This window comes from Protopterus annectens, chromosome 6.part0 (assembly GCF_019279795.1).
Source record: "Protopterus annectens isolate FY-2018-M chromosome 6.part0, PAN1.0, whole genome shotgun sequence".
Lineage (NCBI taxonomy): Eukaryota > Metazoa > Chordata > Ceratodontiformes > Protopteridae > Protopterus > Protopterus annectens.
In genome coordinates, this window is record NC_056737.1 from 328703924 (window position 1) to 328723797 (window position 19874).

The following is a 19874-nucleotide window of genomic DNA, read 5'->3' on the forward strand; positions in this document are numbered from 1 at the left end:
CTTGTGTATATAAACAGTCCAAGGACCAGCCCACTTACCTGGTTAACAAATAAAAACATCTATCCCAGTGATTATTCCAACTTTATACCTGCCTTAGCTGGCATCACTTTCTACCCTGCCCATTACTATTGAAGTAGAGATTTATCTGCAAGTCAGCACACCCTTTCATTTATTTCAGTTATCCCTTCATACCCCTTCTACCTTTGCACTAAACCATTACAAGGTTCTAAAAACAGTAACTAAGGTTATCAGAAGATGTCCACATTGGATAAGGGAATACACCAGTGTCTAAGTAATGGATAGTCTTTGTTATTGTATTCAAAGTTAGCTTCAAATTGGCCCAACCTTGAGGTGAAAAATTAGTATGAAGAATAGATTCAAATAGAAACTGAGGCAGTAGAATTGCCTTGCCTATTTAAGCATGAATATCATGTGTAAATAAGGCTTTAAATATGTAAAAACTGTTCAACTCTTGTTTTTTTAACTTTGTAAATTTTGCATCACATTTAATCTTAGCATGTCATATAAGATACCAGAGCAGTCAACTAACATCAGTCATTTACTATCAGTGGTGAGAATGTGCACTAAATGGGTATGACAATGCTAGCCAAAGATCTTTTGTCAGCTCTAAAAAGAAAACATCTCAAACATCAGGAACAGCAGCTAGAGAAAGACTGACCTACACCAACAAATCCTAAATCACTTTGGATCACCTTCTAGTACGATGTCACCCCCACTTAGATAAGTAAAATCTCTTAGCACTAAAGGACAGAACAGTTCAATTATTTTCCTCATTTGAATCAGACTAGCTGTTTTTGTATAGAGGGGTAAAACCCTGACTATGACCCAAGCACCCAGAGTGCAATTAGCAGCTCAGACACCTTCTTAACTGACATGGGGAAGGAGATGAATGATGAGGCTTATCTCCTCTTGGAGAGAAGGGGTGGGAAGCACTTGCCTAGGCACAAGTCTGGTTGATAAATATATGACAGACCTGCATATAAAACAAAAGGGGGTAGAAGCATTTTCACTGCTTTCATTTACTATCCATATCCTTAATCAGGAACTTCCTGCTTCATAGTTTTTGCATTATGTTTTGTTTATTCTCTGCACACACATGCTTAGCTGACATAATTGAATTATTTTTATTCCAAGAATCCATACACCTAAGCATTCTATTTTATCATATTATTATAGTCCCATAAATATAGGTATTGCTGAACCAATCCATGTGTGGTACATAGTTTACTGCTATCGCATTTGTTTTATATTAATTTATTTTATATACTGAAAAAACTTGATACTGCCTCAAAATCTTCCACGACACTGAAATATCCTTTTCTGGATTTATCAAATACAAAATAATATTATCTGCAAATAAAGCTAATGTTCCTGACTACCATGCCAGACATATCTCTAGATGTGAGTTCCTTATTTTTTTTTGATAATAGCTCTAAATATAAAGCAAATAACAAAGGGGAAGGGGACGACCTCGACTTGTTCCTCTGTTCAAACACAGCTTGTCAGAGAGGAACCCTCCAACCTTAATTATTGCCTATCGTATATCCTGCTAATTAATCCTATTATTCTCCCTGGAAATGTACATGCTAATGTTGCTCTACTTGTAAAATCCCAGTTTATTTGTCTTCCTTCCAGAAAGCCACACTGGTCCATGTCTATCCACTTTGGTAACTTCTGTGCCATTTTTTAGACATAAACACTTTATAATCCTGGTTTAAAATTGATATGGGACTCTATGAATCCCGATTTGAAGGGCCCTTATCCTCTTTGTGTAATACACCTGCCACAGTTAGATGCTGGTACTCCATCCTCATTTTTAAAAATATTAAACCAAATCTTCTACATCCTTATTATCTTCTTCTCTCCTAACTTCAAAATTTCCACAGGAATAAGGAGTCACCTTCCCCAAGCAGTTCTGTGATCACCTCATCAGCTGTGTGCTCCTCAAAAAATGTCCCTCAAAAAGCAAAACACTTTACCTGCTATTATTCACACTACACTCTGTGAATCACATAAAAACAAAGCATGAGCTCAAACGTTAACCAGACATCCTAGCAACAGATTAATTTCTCCAAATATAAGCTTTTAATATGTAAATACGGCAGTACAATTTTAACTATTAATTGTGTAATCCAGGAGTTTATACAACTGATCAGGTGTTGCATAAACTTCCCTATAGCTGATTATAATCAGGCTTGCCACTGTCCCAATTTTTTGTAACGTTTAGAAGACTCTACAGGACACTGAGTCAAAATAATAACTGCTCTGACCATCTTGTTTAAAATTTTGGTCCCCCATACCTCCTTCCTCTATCTCATTTTAGGAATCTATGTTACCCACAGTCATTCTGGCACAATAGTTCAATGTGCATGCTATACTAATACACACCTCTTTGAATTTGTAAAAGTATTAATCAACTGTTTTGTATATTGGCTGAGTACCTTAGACAGGCTACTCTTATGTCTTTCACTCCTCTGGTGAACTAATTTTCCTTAGCAGCATAACCAAAACAAAAGTCAATAATAGTTTTTTTTTTCACTTACCTGGTCATTAACTTCTCAAACCTAAATTCACAGATTTTTCTGAACTTACACAGCACCCTGCTTAGGTGGTCCCCACACCTTTTGCCTCCCCTCCCCTCCACCGATTCTCACTCCATATACACTACATTTAGACTTACTAATCTCCACCCTGAAAAAAATACCAGCAAATCACTTACCTGCCGTTCAGCACTCCCACTTTCTATACACACAACTAATTACTGCCTTCTTTCTGATTTCTTCTCCCACTTCTTATACATCACTTGCTGCCTTCCTTCCATACACATCTCTTCCCACATCATTTTCTGCCTTCTCACTACCCATTACCACACACAATTTTCTAAACATTAACATCTTACAACACCCCCTCAAGAATAAGACAGACAATGTTCTTGATAGTCCTCAAGCATGCCTTTCCTTTTGACTACATCTCTAAGTCTCACAGGTGGTTACTATACCATTGACCTAAGAGTCATTTTAAGGCTAGCCAAACTTACCTCAAATTTACCAAAATATCGCTGTGTCAATACCCCTAGAAATTTTATGGTCATGCTATAGCTTGCACATATCAAGAATTCACTGTCTACACCAGATCTCATCCTTTTCTCTGCTTCATTAAAAAAATTCTTATAAATAAATTTTTCACCCTTTCTCTACCTTCCACCCTACACAAACTCTTCTTTACTTAATATACTCATAAAAAACCACTCATATATAACACCACCTATTTCCAATTATGGCCTGAATACTCTAGAGATGTCTTAACTCCCTTTCAATTATCTATTCTATCTCTCACTCCAGCATGTTCAAGAACAAACACAGCTCCCCTTGTTCTCACAGAACATTTTCTCCATACCCTCACTCACAGCAAAACATCTTACATGACCAATGGTGCAATCTTAACTCATCACAAAGCTTCTACAAATCTTCACCTCTCATAAAACCTTTCACACTTCTTTCACTCTCCTCATGACACATACATCTATTCACTCATCTCTTTTATTCATTATGCTCATTCTTCAGCTCTCACTACTGTTTGCCCTAATCCTACTCATAAACTTAGTCTCATTTTACAGACACCTTCCCTCCCACTATTTCCCAGCCCTCAAACCACTATGGCACAAACCAAAATGTAACATTTTATATCCATATAATCTCTCTTAAGCTAAACTGTATTATATACTTTGCTCTCTGTAAATACATCTATCTAAACACCAATGCCTTGCTAACAAAACCTGACTTAAAATATAAACTCAAATACAAATGTCCCCCTCCCAACAAACATGTTATAGAAAAATTGAAACTAAGTGGTGGCATCCACCTAAACCCAGGTTCTGCAACACAAACAGGACTTACCTGCCCCACATAAACCATATACATTTCCATTCTGTACACAAAAGGCAGAAGGTGGTTGACCATTTTTCAGTATGGACTTTGGAAGCATATATAACAAAATACCATATATACATGCAGACACTTCCCTCCATATACATTAGTCACTACAGACACTTGACCAAAATCCAGATATAAAAAGAAAACAGTCTCCCACCTGGCTACAACATCATACGTACAGAAAAAAAAAGCCTAAAAGGCTTGATGGGTAGCCATTTTTTTATAGAAATTCATGAAATGACTACCCATCCCAACTCTGTTCTCCAGTTTAACATCACAGAAATACTGTCTCTCAGCTAAAGCTAAACAATAAAAAGGGCATTTGTATAATGGTGCTATACATTTGCCCCAGGTAACAATATTAACACTGATGAAGAAATCCTATGCTGGATATCCACCAATAGAAGTCTTGAAACAATGATACTGTGAAACCTCAGCACTGACTGACAGCTTATATGTTCAGATACCGCCCACACCTACATAATAAACCTGTATGATTTAACTCAGCTCATCAGGTCCCCAAGTTGACTAAACAAAAATACCAGCGGAGAATCTACATTGGACTGGAATCTCACTTTCATCTCCAAACAAAATAACCAACAGTGGATGTGTACTAGAGACTATCAGTGGCCATCTAATTACCTTTGCTGTAAGACGGCAAAAGAATACCACTCACAACCATAGTATAAGTAGGCCTGCAACCTCAGCAAATTCCAAGTACAAACTTTATTTCAAACCTTCACCAATGGGATATTCTAAAAAAAATTCCTTCTAGAGGAAGCAATCTCAGATTATAACAAAATATTCCTAAATATATTAAATGAACTAGGTTTCATCAGATGAAAAAAAATATAAAATGTAACCCAGCATCTTGGTTAACAGAATAAACTAAACTTATGCTCATCAGGAACAAAGCTTAGAAATAATGATCTCATAGTAACTGGCAAAACTTCAGCCATATCAGAAACCATACCAAATCCCATAATAAAACAGATAAAAACAAAACTTCTACACTAACCTCGAGGAAAAACACCAACATAATCCAAATTTTTTTCTGGGTATCATTTATAAAACATCTCCACCCTGGTCAGACATCCACACCAACACCAGTAACTAATAATAATGCCAACAGCATTGCCACACAGTTTGACAATCACTTCATATCAAACAGTTTTATTTCTTGTCAAAGATAATCTTTCTTCCACATGTCCCTTACCTACTCACTTAAATGACCTCTCAACACAATAATCAAAAAGCATTTCCAAAATCTAAAGCCCACAAGTCTAGCTACAAATAACTTTCCAGGAGAATACTTCAAAATGGCAGCAGACTCACTGGCCTACCCAGTCTCCTTAGTTATTAACCTTTCCATTACAGAGAGCCACATCCTGTCCCTTTGGGAAAAAAAATCCTATGTCATAAACCTTCACAAAAGTGGAAATTCAACAGAATTCTCTAACTAAACATACCTCGCAATATTGTATTACTGTATCCCTTATCAAAATTCATAGAGAAATGTATTCACACACAGCTCCTTAAGTACCTCAGTGCCAGCAACTTCCTCTCACAGACCCAACACAGATTCCATCCACATTTTAGCACTACATCAGCCCTTCTGCATTTCAGCACCACAATTAGTAATCAGAAAAATGCAGGTTTCTTAATTTCATCCATCTTCCTTGACTTATCCAAGCATTTAACACTGTATGTCATCCAAAAATACAAACTGATCTCTTGTAGGCCTCTCCCATCCTATGCTGTCTTGGTTTAATAGCTACCCAAGCAACAGACATTAGGCTGTAAGACAACAGCAGACATTCTCAACTTCCCTTCCAGCTTCTGTAGGTGCCCCCCCCCCAAGGCTCACTTCTTCACTCTTCTATTTAATGTATTTATAAACAAGCTCCTCTCAGCTACCAAAGAAGCTATCATTGTGCTGTGTGAGAATGACTGCACCCTATTCTGCAGTGCAGCAAGTCTTACAAACTCCAATCACCCAAGCATCCTTTTCATCTGTTAATACTGGCTATCCAGTAGAAACCTGTTCTTAAACCCTAAGGAATGCAAATTAATGTTGCTCACACCCAGACAATTCTCTGCCCTGACATACTATTCTAATACCACATTAGCCAAGAACACTGACATAGAAAAGGTAACCCACAAAAAGCTACTAGGTGTAACTGTAGACAAATATGTGAAATTTGACCAGCACATACAGCAAAAATTATAAACAGGAAAAAAAGGGACGTTTCTAATAGTGAAACCCATACTTAACTGCCTTGTCCTACTTCTTTCCCACACTCCCATGTGCATCAGCTGTATTTACAGACTTGCAAACTACACAACAAACATTGATGTTATAAAGAAGAAGCAAAATATGGTACAAACTTGTCATATAAGCGTCACAACCTTAAAATGACTACAGTGATTAAAAGTACCTCAGCACTTAAAGTACATCTACTTAGTCACAGTCCATAATTTTATCTACAAGCCCAATAATTTTCCATCTCTAAAAACATCCTTTGGAATTGTTCAATGTGCTGTGAGTTATGCTCCAGTGTAAAAACTAATGTCCACCACAAAAAATCAAACAATGCTGTAGGAGATGCTGTGTATTCCAGTTATGCCACCAAGCTTTGGAATAAATTACTACTTTGACTAAAACAAGTAATCAAATTAAAAGGCTTCAGACCGAAGTTAATACAGCATCTGACAGACTCCTGGCTGTGGTCATGTATGTCACCAAGATAATGTGAAATCTTCAAGCCACTACCATGTTGTCTTTAAAACACCTGGCTTATGGACACCTTAAGCACAAACCACAAACTGTTTGCATATTTGTGTTAACTCATTTTCTTCACAACTTTCAACCCTTTTCCTCCAATTTCTTTAAATTGCCACTTTTCCTTATTAACTATCTCCATCACCTCTTTCCACTTTCCATATATTTCCTCTTATTTTCTCTTATTCTACATCATTCTCTTCAAGCTGAAAGATCAAGTTACTCTATTTTAATGCCTTATAAATTGAAAACAGCTGTCAAAGATCTTTATGTTTGTAATGCCCGTGCACTGGCCCAGTAATCAGCCTCAATCCTCACCACCATCAGTGAGGGATGTGCACATAGGGAGGATGAACAGTACACACACAGTAAAGTACAATTTCCCTTAAGCGCACACAGAGATCACAGTAAGTCTGAGTCTGGTTTCTCCCTTTCTCTCCAGATCCCCAATAAGACTCTCCACTGGCACAGCTATAGGGGTAAGATCTCAACCGAGTGTTCAAGCCAAAATCTCCAGCATCCTGTTTGTCCAACCAGTGTTTCGTGTCCCTGCCCAAGTAGCTGACACATACTCACTTTGAACTTTGATTCATATACAAACACACACAGACACTCCTGGGGAAGGCTGGCACAGGTTCTCTACCTATACCCCCCTCTGCCCAAACTATACGGTAGTTCCACCTGCCACCAACCACCCTTATCAGCTACTAAAGGCTCTTACCAAAGGGTGCCCAGTCTTGCTGTGTAATGTTACTATTATCCAAATGGTAAGTGTGACTAAGACTTGAAGGCTATTTCGGAGTGGCTTGTACAGTATCACCAAATACATGCAAGTACCCTAGGAGCTTAAATTATTTCTACACAAAATCAGCCACAATTAAAAGGTTTAAATATACTTAATAATAAATAAAAGCACAAGACAATACTTATTAATGCAACACACTGACAATAGAGTTAAAAATACAGGAAATATTTTAAAACAACATTGTAGGGCAGTATCATAGAAAACATTTAGACTACTCTTGCTATTTTCCTAGCTAGCTCTAAGAGAGATACTAAGATCCAAGTCTTACTTACAGAGCAAAGCAAATGCTGGTGATGTTGTCAGTTCCAAAGACAAGATACAAAATGCACTCACTTTCTCTCTGAGATGGTTCTTAAATTGATTATACACATTACTGTTGAATCATCTCAGATTACATCATTCTTGTCATCTCTGCCTAGATTCCCAGGCTAGCAGGAGCTTAAATTTTAGCAGGTCTCTGTTAAAAATATATATTTCTCAGAAGGTGACAATTCTCTCTTTGAAGCTTGCCTGACTGGAAGTCGTAAAACAATTACCTTGGAAACCTGTAATTACCTCTGTTTCCAGACAATAGAAATAATCTCCTAGCCTAGACATCCTGTCTCTTATTTTAAGATAAACTGACTTTATAACACATTGTAAAACTCTTTACTTCTCACTTTATTTTCTTAGAGTTTTACAGGTTAACTCTGTATATCCCAATTTCTACTATGAAACATACATTTACATAGGCATAGAACTTATACACATTTCTGCTCTTTTCCAGCAGGGTGCACTGTGGTTACAATCTTGAAGCTCAGTGCAGAACATACAGTTTTCTTACATTTGTAAAACAAGCCTACAAATCCTATTAATATTTATGAATGACAGGATTATTACAAAATTCTATCTAGCTGGGCTGGCAGTGTCACAATGTTAATTTCACGTTTCCTTAGAATTCTGTGTATTCAGCCAGTACTTCATATTTTTTCTATACTTAATGTAGTGTTTTATTACTACTGTATGTATTAGACCATCATTGTATGTTGTCTCTATTTTGATTGCAGCATTTTCCTTAGAAGTCTGTGTATTAGAAAATTGTTGTTTTGTATTTTTATTATCATTCTTTGGATCTTTTCTTCCCCTGCCTCAACTGAAAAGGGGCTTTTCTTGGTCAGTCAGACTATTCCTGTCAAGAAAAGTAAATAAATGAACTGTTGTCTGCTCCTGGAGACATCGCTATTGGGTGATTATACGTCACCATTTTATCTAATCTATTCTTATCTTAGCTATTAAATTGTTGAGCCTCATATTCCTATAATTTTAACATAATTAGGTCTTCCATAACTATTTCCATTTGTGCCTTTTCTAGTTTTTCCCATTCATCTGCTTTATACATGTTTTCATATAATTCCCTCTTGTTGTTTTTCTTGTCATAGGCTGCCTATGTTTGCCAACACCCCTTTGTATTTTCTGCTAAGTGCTCTGGAGTTATCAACAATACTTCCATAACAGCAACCTTTATAAACTCATGCATATTATCCAAATGCTTCCTTATTTTTTTTTAAGCACTGAGCAATTGCTCTTCTGCTTCTTCTGTAAGATTCCCATTCATTTGAACCTTTAACCTTTGATAATCCTTCTAAGTAATTCCTATTACTACTTTCCCATATTTCTTTCCCTTTGTCTTTTATTTTATCATACTTTTAATTCCATTTTCATTTTATCCCACTCCATGGCAATCCCTTCTGAAGAAATGTGTGTCTTCCCTACTAATTCTTGAATGACTCTACTACCCATTCCTTAAATTCTTTTCTTTTTAACAAGTATGTAGAAATGTATAAGTGTCTGATTTTTACTTGGTTACCCTGCATCTTTGTCTTAGTTATTATTGGTGCATGGTCTGAAATAGTTATTCGATGTGTTTCAAATCTTTCAATAAAATACATCGCTCCCATGAAATGTAATTTCTATCCAGTCTAAAGTAGTTATTTTACCTGGGGCAATACTGTGTAAATTCTGTATGGCTCCCTGCTAATAAGTTTATTTCTTCAGATATCTACTTTCTTTTGTTATAATTTCCCTTCTAGGTCCCACAGATACTTCCTCACTGTCTTAATATTTCCTACTGAAAGCTAATTATCACGTTCACACTTTTCTTAAGCTCCTTAACAGTAGTTTTAGGTGGAATATGAATGCATGCCAGTGTGATCCTCCTTCCCTGCTCAAAACCTCCTTATTGCCACCAATCTACCCATCATGTCATGCACAAACAACCAAACCAAAAAACATCTCCAGAAGAAGCCTTAATAGGCAAAAATAGTAAAATGAAAAAAAAGGCTTCCACCACAATGAAAAGTTCACTGAGAAATTCTGTTAAAATGTGGGCTTTAATAAAACAAAGAAATAAAAAGCACAAATTGTGCTGTTCAAGTTGCAGGTCAAACAGGATACGCACTTTCAGAGGATCTGAAGAAGGTTTTTTTAACTGAAAGTGCTTATCCTGTTTGACCTGCAACTTGAACAGCACAATTTGTGCTTTTTATTGTCTATCATTGTCTTCAAGCTGGCACCTCAGAGTTTCATAAAAAAATACTGCAAATCATTAGCGGACCAGAGTTCCGCTGTGGCGACCCCTTACAGGGAAAAAGCCGAAAGACAAACATTGTCTATCATTGTCTTCCGTGTCCTTTTCTATCACTCCTGGAGCCACTCTCATATTCAGTATTGTTGCCTCCTTTTTCTTTTACCATGATCCTTTCCTCAGTATCTGTTATGAAATCATTTCTTCACCAAATTCACATGCTTATTTTTATCCAAAAAGCATAAATGTAACATTGCTATTTGCACCCTACACATCTTAATATAATTCAGTACTCCTTAATTCTTGCCCATACATACAGTGCTTTTGACATTACATGATATAATTGATAAGGCAGCCATCCTGATACAAAGCTATTACATTCACTTATTCTACATGACATTTTTTAAATATATGTTTTGCACTTGCAACTTATATGCACACATTACTGTTTGGCAGTCTAATCTTATATGCAGTTGTGGCTTCTCATTTCTTTTTGAACCCATGTCACATTTTTCCAGAATTTTGACTTCAATAAAACACTCAAGAAAAAAAAGCTATGCACATTTTAATTTTTAACCCCACTACTCAACCCCTTTTAATTCACTGCAAGCACACAAAACTATATACACTTGCCAAAAAGGAACATTATCTATCCATGTAGGGGCAATTTGCCCAAACAAACAGCTACACTCACAGGCTTTACTTATTTGAAAGTTAGATTTATCAAGCTAGAAGTGAATGTTAGAGTCTGAGTTTCCTCTTGCACCTATGCCATTTATTCTTATCCCATCTCTATTTCCCTCCAACATGTGAAAAACAACTTGCATTCTCTCAGTTCACTGACTTTTAACCTTATGAAAAAGTTCACTAACTACCCTTAAATGGATACACTATATTGTGCACTGTTGTGTTTTATAATGAAGTGCTAAAAGCAGCTAAGAATGTCTCTAGTTGCAAAAGTATTCCCTTCAATACAGCAGACATTATTTATTTTCACTGAACTGCTTACCAGTTCCTCTTTATGTATAAATCAGTGTTTTTCACACAAGTGCATTAGAGTTTATAGTTCAGTCATTTTCTGATTGTTTATGCTTTTAGACTGACCAGTTCCAGGTGCGGAGCTTTGCTGATGAATAAAAAAGTGGCTAATGGTTTTACAAATGTATGAAATAATTTTCCAGCATCTTGGAGAAGCCATCATTTTACATGCTTTTCATTTTCTAGTTTGTTTGCTCAGAAAAAGAAATAAAGCGTAATTTTCCCCTTGCTTGCAGCATAAGCCAAGAACATAGTCTACATCTACATCTGTGTAACACAAGGAGAACCAGCCATACTTTAATATACACATATGATCACTTCTAAATCCATTCCCCAGCACCCCAAAATCACAACACTATATTGATTATGTTCAGCCTTTATTTTGTTCCAGTATAAACCCCAGATATATTGCAGTATAAACCCCAGATATATTGCAGTGAAGAAAAAGTATTTTCTTACTTTAACATCACCAGTATAAACATCAATCACTGATAAGATTCTCCCAACTCATGTTTAAAATACCTCCACATACTATACAGAAGTAACATGCAATTTACTTCAAGAACATTATTATACACATATTACTAAGAAAAAATAACTTTTTACTTACTGTTACAATTTTAATCCCTTTGCTATCCTTCTAAACATTAATGACAAAAATGGGAATTGTGCCTTAGAGTCCTCCCAACAATTTAACACATTTTACAAATGTCCAGTCTTTTTAACCAGTTATTGAAGAAGGATAGTTCTCAATTCTAATTTGCATCTTATGGAAATGATACTTTGCAATTTTTCCACTTATTTCCTACTTTGACATTATTGCTGGTCTTCTTCCTCTTCATCTCAACTGCCTAACACCAGTCCCTGGTTCATGTTTATCTAGTAAACCCTTGGGTTATTTTTTGTCACTCATTTGTTTTTCTCTAGAACAATGGTAAGATTTTACTGGCAAGCTCTGTCTATTGGTTTTGGTGTTCTCTCAGGAATGAGAAGCAGAGTTGCCTTTCTGCCTGCTGGCTAAATATTTCCTCCTTAGCATGCAAAAATGTCTTTCATCTTCCAGGAAAAGTACTAAAACAGCTGGATATAGCAATTTCTACCTCACACCTGCCTCTTGTTATCCTCTGATTGCAGGGTTTAACTCAATTCTCTTTTGCCTGGTATACAGTGAATAATCATTTTCCACAAACACTGTGGAGTCTCCATTTGTTTATTATTATTATTTATTTTTGTTTTTATTTTTACAGTGTCCCGAGTTGTTAATACTTATTGATTTCTTCCACAGTTTGTCTTGTCAGGAGCAGTGCTTTCTGCTGGTACAACTGCACCTTTATTACTGTAGGTCTTAATGTCTTTCTCACAGCTAAATTTGGAGCATGCACAGAGAGTGCCCTTTCAGTTAACAAATTATTCTGTGGAATATGAGTCCAGCTGTTTATTGGTACTTTCCTAAAATTAGTGTAGGCTATTCCTTCCAGTTTCTCTGGTACAGTAGAAAATCTTAGGTTTTTTCTGAGTGCTATGTTTTTGAACTCTACAGTTTTTTGAAACTGTTCTCCTTGAGAAGCTTCATATTCAGACAGTCTTTCCTTCATTTCAGTATAGAAATGTAACCCATGCCAAACTACTAGGAGTTACCAATGATGAAAACATAAAATTCATCCACCAAATTAAACAGACTGTAAAGAAAACCCATCAAAAATTGGAACCCCGCTATAGAGCTAAACCCTATATAACAGAGGAGGCTAGGATAAGCACTGCCACATCTATTCTCATCCCTACTCTCCTAGTTGCAGCCCCCATACTTGTCAGTTTAAAATCCAGCCAACTCTCCGTACTTGACCAGTGCTATAATAAAACAAAAATTTGCTGCCAACCATTGTTATAGGGCACACGACTACCTTTATACTAAAGCAACTTCGGTGACTGGAACTAAGGCACTACTTAACCTACTCATAACTTATTGTGACACAAGCTCATATATGACCCAGACAGATGTCCACGTCTAAGCAATATTCTCAAACTCTAATGTCCAAAACATCACTACACTCTTCTTACAAGATATTGCTAACTGTAACTAAATCAAACAGTATTGCTACAGACTCCCTGTACTCCTTCTTTCTCTCCCTAAAATCTTGAATTCCATACTTCTGTCTCTTAGGTTCATAGATACGTACTAGGTTACCTGCTATTGTGGGCCATTTAAGCTTAGCCAATTTATCGTTTTGTGCTTGAACTAACCATTCTCATTTGGTTAGAGATTAGCCTTACCCATCCCATGGTTGATAATTATATATTACCCCTAATGAGAATTACTGGGATCATACCATAGATATGTTGGGGGGACCTTTGCATGGGAAAAAGCATTTAGAAGCTGCCTCTGTCCATTAGTAGTACAGGCTGCAGTCCTGGGTAACTTTTCAGTTTCCCACCCATAGACCCAAGCTGTGATTGAATATGGACAAGGATGGAAAATGATATTCTTAGAATATTAGAAAACAAAAGTCTTTCAAAGTACACTAAAAGCATCACCTAAATCTACTTGCCTATGCTCCTGCACCTCTCATAGAAAAATCTCAGAGTTGCCTCTCTACTCTCTATATAGCCATTCTACTCACTAAATGGCTTTCATATGCCTCCTAGTTTAACCACTACCTGGTCTATTGCTCTTTGTTCTTCAAAAAACTCCTATGCTTATTGTCAACCTTACAATTTATAAAATTTGTATCTGCCATAAAACTTCTCCCATAAAACTTTGTAACAAATTGCATTATATGTCAGTTATGAATAATTTGTTTTCATTTTCATGTCCTCAAATGACATTTTATTCTGTTGTGTAATGTTTTCATGTGTGGTGTAAAAAATCTTTTTCAAACTGTGACAAACTTATATTGACTTAAAATGTATTTAGTCTTAATGTCTAAAAATGTATTAACTATTGTTTTACTGTTTACTCATTTTATTATGGATCTTTTCTCCCTGGGCCTCTGTTGAAAAGCGGTACCTTGTCTACCCAGTCAGATCATTCCAGTAAACCAAATACAAGCAGTAAATAAAGAAGTGCATGTCCTAGTTTCAATATTTCAACATAAGCAAGAAACAACTAAGGCAATGTTAGTTTGAACTACTCCCAGTGTGTTTTTTGAGTAATGTCTTTGATAAACTTAGTTTTGATGAGTTTCCCATTTTCTTAAAATCATTCTTTGCTAAGCTTTACAGAAAGTAACTAGCCTTTGTGGAAAATGAATCTATCTTTTATAGGTATAGAAGTTAACTGTTAAAAGAATGTGTAGAGTTTTAAGTTTTGATAATCCTTATTTAATCTCATCTATCCCTGTTCTGCTTTGTGTTGCCCCAGGTCATGGCTGAAGTGGGTCCATGGACCAGCCCATAAAACTGTCTAGTTAACTAACTAACCAACTAACTAAAGTTAATAAATTAGATTGTTTTTCTTAAATTTTGTACCACACTTAGTAATATAAGAATAAGAATAAAATATTCTTTAACTATAAAGATTTCATAGGAAGAAAATAAAATAAATTTTACCATCATCAATATGAATTATGACAGTGGTAAATCCAAGGGAGGTTAATCCTGGGGTGTGTGTAACAGATGTCTAATGATTACTGTATGCTTAGTTGACAAGGTTGTGCTATGACATTGCAGTGACATGTGCAAAAAGTAGTGTGAATGTGTGTGTGTGTGTGTGTGTGTGTGTGTGTGTGTGTGTGTGTGTGTGTGTGTGTGTGTGTATGTGTGTGTGTCTTTGTGTCATGCAAGTGTGTGGCTATTACCTTCAAAGGTTTAGTCACCTTTCTTGTGTCTAGGGGCTATAACACTGAAAACTTCTACTTCAGAGTGCATTAAACAGCAGAAGAAATGATGAATGCAGATAAACAAACATAATTATAGATAACTGAAGATTTGTGAAGTTTGAGCCTCATTTGGCATATTTGCTGTAAAGGGATTATTTTTACTAGCCATGGATGATGCTTGTACTACTTATAAATAACAGTTTAAAAATGCTTTCTAAACCTGAGTAACTTTTTTCTCCTTCAGCTTAATCCTGCTCTAGTTGATGGGCATCTGTCCTACTTTCTGAGTGCAGTGGGCATGCCAGGGCTTACTGCTCTGTTTGGAGTAAAAGAAAAAGGATTTGTGACCCCTGGAGCCAATCAGACTATGGTTGTTAGTGCTGCTGCTGGTGCATGTGGTTCCTTGGCTGGACAGGTAAAATTATCTTGGTGAGATTACAATCTGTTTTGAGAATTTGCTTAAACCTTCTTCTTCCTGTCTTCCCGACAAGAAGGTACAGTTAAAAAATTCTTATTTAAATAGAAAGTTTTCATGGAAATATAGGCTAAGCAATATTCTGAAAGAAGGCAGTTCAGTACATAATGCACCTATATTTACCCATCAGAAGCTTGCATCTACTTAGTCATATTCAAGTGCAGTTACAGAGCTTCATAGAGCTTACATCAGTTTATAATACATTTGCAGGAATACCCCCATAAACACACACAACATCCATCCCCCACTTAAACACAATCCCACTGACCTACTAATACTAAATCTAAATATCTGTAGTATCACGAACAAAATAGAAGAACTACATTCAGCTATTTCTATATATAACCCAGACATACTGCTCATAACAGAGACATGACTTAAACCCCATATCAGAGGCAACAATGTAACTCCACCCGGCTATAACATCCTAAGGGCAGAGAGACCACACAAAAGAGGTGGAGGCATTGCTGTACTTTATAAGTCTAATCTAAAGATCTAACTCTTATAAAAAGAACCCACAAACTTCAAAAATGCTGAGACAATACTCACTACACTCCTCCTAAAACAGCACAAACAACTAAACTTACTTGGCATTTACATTCCACCAGGTGACAACATAAACACCCTAGAATCAATACTCCACTGGGCTTCCCACTCCCTCCCCACATGAAACCATAGTGCTATGGGATGTGAACATAGACTGGAACTCTATCCACTCCCCAACACCCATCCACCTATATAACTTTACCCAAATCATTCAAACACCCACTCACATAGACAAAACCACCAAAAGGGAATCCACTTTAGACTGGATCCTCACTAATCAGCCCAACACTGCCCACCAATGCAGCACATTACCCAACTCTCTCAGTGACCATAACCCAACCTTTATCCTTCGACACAAACTTAAATGTAGCAACCCACCATCCCTACTACAAACCCGTTCCCACAAAAACCTCCCCTCAGATCTATTCACAGAAGCCTTAAAATCCTGCAACTGGACACCCACCAAAACCCACCAACTAGACAAGGCAGTAGAATACTTTAACTCTGCATTCTTAAATATCCTAAACCAGCTAACCCCAACCAAAACAATTAGAATGTGAAGTAATCCTGTCCTCTGGTTACAAAAACACAAAAATCCTACTAAAACAAAGGGACAAAGCATGGAAATCCTGGTAACAACACAAAGCACCCACAACTAGACAAGCCTTCCTAGAACTTAGAAAGAAAGCAAAAAAAAAAAAAAACAGGTTAAGACAGACAGACAAACAAAATCACTTTATAACACTACAAAGAAAATATAGTAACAACCCACAGAAATTCTGGGCTTCAGTGAACAACATCCTTCAACCCAGAAAAACCACCACACTACCACCAAATATAGAAGGCACTAACCTTGACATAACCTCCAACTTTAACAACTACTTCACCTCCTTCATACTGAAGCTCTTAAATGACACAAACCCGACCACCCCCCCCACAAACCCTCAAAGCCCAATCAACCACCACACCCCCAACCCCCAAAGCCCTATCAAACACCATCTACTTTTCACTCAAACCAGTATCTATATCAATCACCCAAAAACTCCTAACAAAACTTAAACCAGCTACCCTAGCTGTAGACAACCTCTCAGCTGAATACCTCCAACTTGCATCTAAGGCCATTGCTTACCCAATCTCAATACTAATAAACAGATCCATTAAAGAACACTACATCCCATCCCATCCTTATGGAAAACCTCCTACATCATCCCCCTCCACAAGGGTGGCCCCTCCACCGACCTCTCCAACTACTGCCCCATTGCAATCCTCTCACCCCTATCAAAGATTCTAGAAAGATATATCCACTACCAACTCCTCTCCCACTTAATCTCCAATAACCTACTCCCTAACACTCAGCACGGATTTCAACCCGGCCATAGCACCATTATCGCCCTAATTAACTTAACCAATACCATAAATTCATACAGAAACTAATGGAAATTTATCTCTGCCACCTTCCTAGACTTATCCAAAGCATTCCACACAGTTTCGCACAACAAACTCCTATCCTTTCTGTCCAAACTTAACCTCGATAACCTTACCATACCATACCTAGACAACGGCTCTCAGTCTGTTAAATGGCTCATCTTCCTATCGCCCCTCTCCCAGTGAAATGTGGCATACCTCAGGGATAAATACTTGGCCCCCTTCTATTCAATATCTTTACAAACCAACTCCATTTAGCTACCACAAAAGCCGATATAGTTTAATATGTGGATGACACCACCCTTATCTGCTCTGCACCCAGCATCCATCTCCTACAGATCTTAGCCCAAGAATCCTTCTTAGAAATAGAAAACTGGCTAAACAATTCTCAGCTAATACTTAACCCTAAGAAAACACAACTAATGCTATTCCACCCAATAAAAACAAATGGGACCTTCTCTATTCTCTCAGCCAACAAAACCCACATAACACTTGTTTCTGAGGCCAAACTACTAGGTCTCACAATTGACCACCAACTTAAATACATTAAACACATATCCCTAACCATCTCCAAAGTCCACAAAAAGCTAGGATGCCTGTATCACAGTAACAAATTCTTAACCTTCGAATCCAGAACTGCCATAGCCAGAACTCATCTCTTATAAACCCTACTCTAGGCATCCCCAGTACTAACAAATCTAAATAAAACTGACCTGAACAAACTCTCAACTTGCTACAACAAAATAGCTAGATTGGCAAACAATGCTAAATCATGCTGTCATCACTGCCAGTCCCTTCATAAACTCCACTGGCTAGAATTCCCAAACTTATTTCACTTCCACAAACTCAACTTAGCCCATCAAATTCTATATCACCCTGATAAACCCCCTGCACTAAGAGGCATCCTAAACTTCTATAACATCAACAGGAATCTATGCTCCAGTAACAAAGCCCTAATTGAAGTCATTCCATGTAAAAACAGCTCGGGGGAATCTCTATTTCCTTATGAAGTTGCTAAAACATGGAACACGCTACCCCCAGACCTCAGGCTACAAAACCACACTGCCACATTCAAAGAGCTCCTCAAATCACACCTTTATGTAAACCATATATGTAACTGTAATTTCCCTCACTGAACCCACCTCATCCAGCCTACTATACTATATGGCTGACCCTGAAGAATCATGTTCACTGATTATAATCTACCTAGGCAGATTTGTACATAGTGTAAATAACTACTAGTCTCTTATGACTGCTTTTTATTTCTATGAAGTCAATTGGATATACAAAATGTACTGTGATCATATGCTTTTAAAACCTTGCCATTGCCCAGCTGTTAACCTTACTCAAAGATATTTTCTCAACTTTTGTTAATCAATGTTACCCTTACTTAAGGATATTCTCTTAAAAATTTGTAATTATTTTAACTATTGATAATCATTTTTTTCTAAACTATTGTTAATCACTTTTTAATAAGATACTTTGTAACTTTGTGGAGCTTTTCTCCCCAGGACTCCGTTGAAAAAGGACACCTGTTGTCCAATCAACTATCCTGGTAAACAACTGTTAAATAAAATAAAATTAAATAAACAGTACTTGTTGCTTGGCCATATGACATTGCTCACCGTGCTTTAACTTTTCATGATGCAGTTTTGGGAAATAATTACCTCACTTCAAACTCATTATCACCAAATCCTCCACTTGTTATTTATTACTGTAAATGTGGGTCTATATTACGTGATTGAACGTTTAGTTAATCGAATAACTAAACGTCGAACACTAAACATTGAAGACCCAAAACCGTGAATGGCAGTTTCTACTCATAGAAACAAATTGTTTGTCTGTTATGCAGATTTTTCCCTGTTTTCAATGTGGAGCGAACTTGGAGTTGGTATATTTAGTTAGGGGGGGGTGGGGGGGCAGAGCCCCTCACATTGGGGGTGTGGGAAGCAAAGCCCCCCATTTCATTTGTGTTTGTTTTTTTTTTTTTTATGTAGAACAATGGCATAGTTTCCCTGTGTGGAAACTGCTGTTCAGTTTTGGGTCTTTGACGTTTAGTTATTTGATTAACTAAACATTCAATCATGTAATATATAGACCCGTAAATGTCACACATCAAAAACAGTAATGTGTCTACGGTGGCTGCAAACTGATTAACTGGCTGATTAGAGCTCTCCCAGTATGAAAACTAAAAACTGTTAAATAAGCCATTAAAAGTTATCAGTTTGGGTAAAATTCAGTTACTAGTTATTAATTACACTGCATACATGGCAGCAAAAAAAAACAACTTTGGAGAAAATAAGAGAAAGTCAGTCAGAAAAAGAGAAAATAAAACAACTGGCTGGGAAGAATCTTGCAGCTGTTCATCAAAAAGCAGTTAATGTTTCAGTTTTGGTGCAGGAGATAGCTTCCAGGAATTTAGAAGAAAAAGTAAATCAAATGCACTCAAGAGATGTTTATAGTATGTGTAAC

The 19874-nt window shown here is 36.8% G+C and overlaps 1 protein-coding gene across 1 annotated transcript in view; it reads left to right on the forward strand.

The window, feature by feature from the left end:
• LOC122803831 (prostaglandin reductase 2-like) overlaps window positions 1-19874 on the forward strand; it is a 145099-nt gene that overhangs the window by 60329 nt on the left and 64896 nt on the right. The window contains exon 3 of the mRNA XM_044073514.1: window positions 15201-15371. Coding sequence (XP_043929449.1) covers window positions 15201-15371 — 171 coding nt within the window. The remainder of the gene's footprint in view (window positions 1-15200; window positions 15372-19874) is intronic.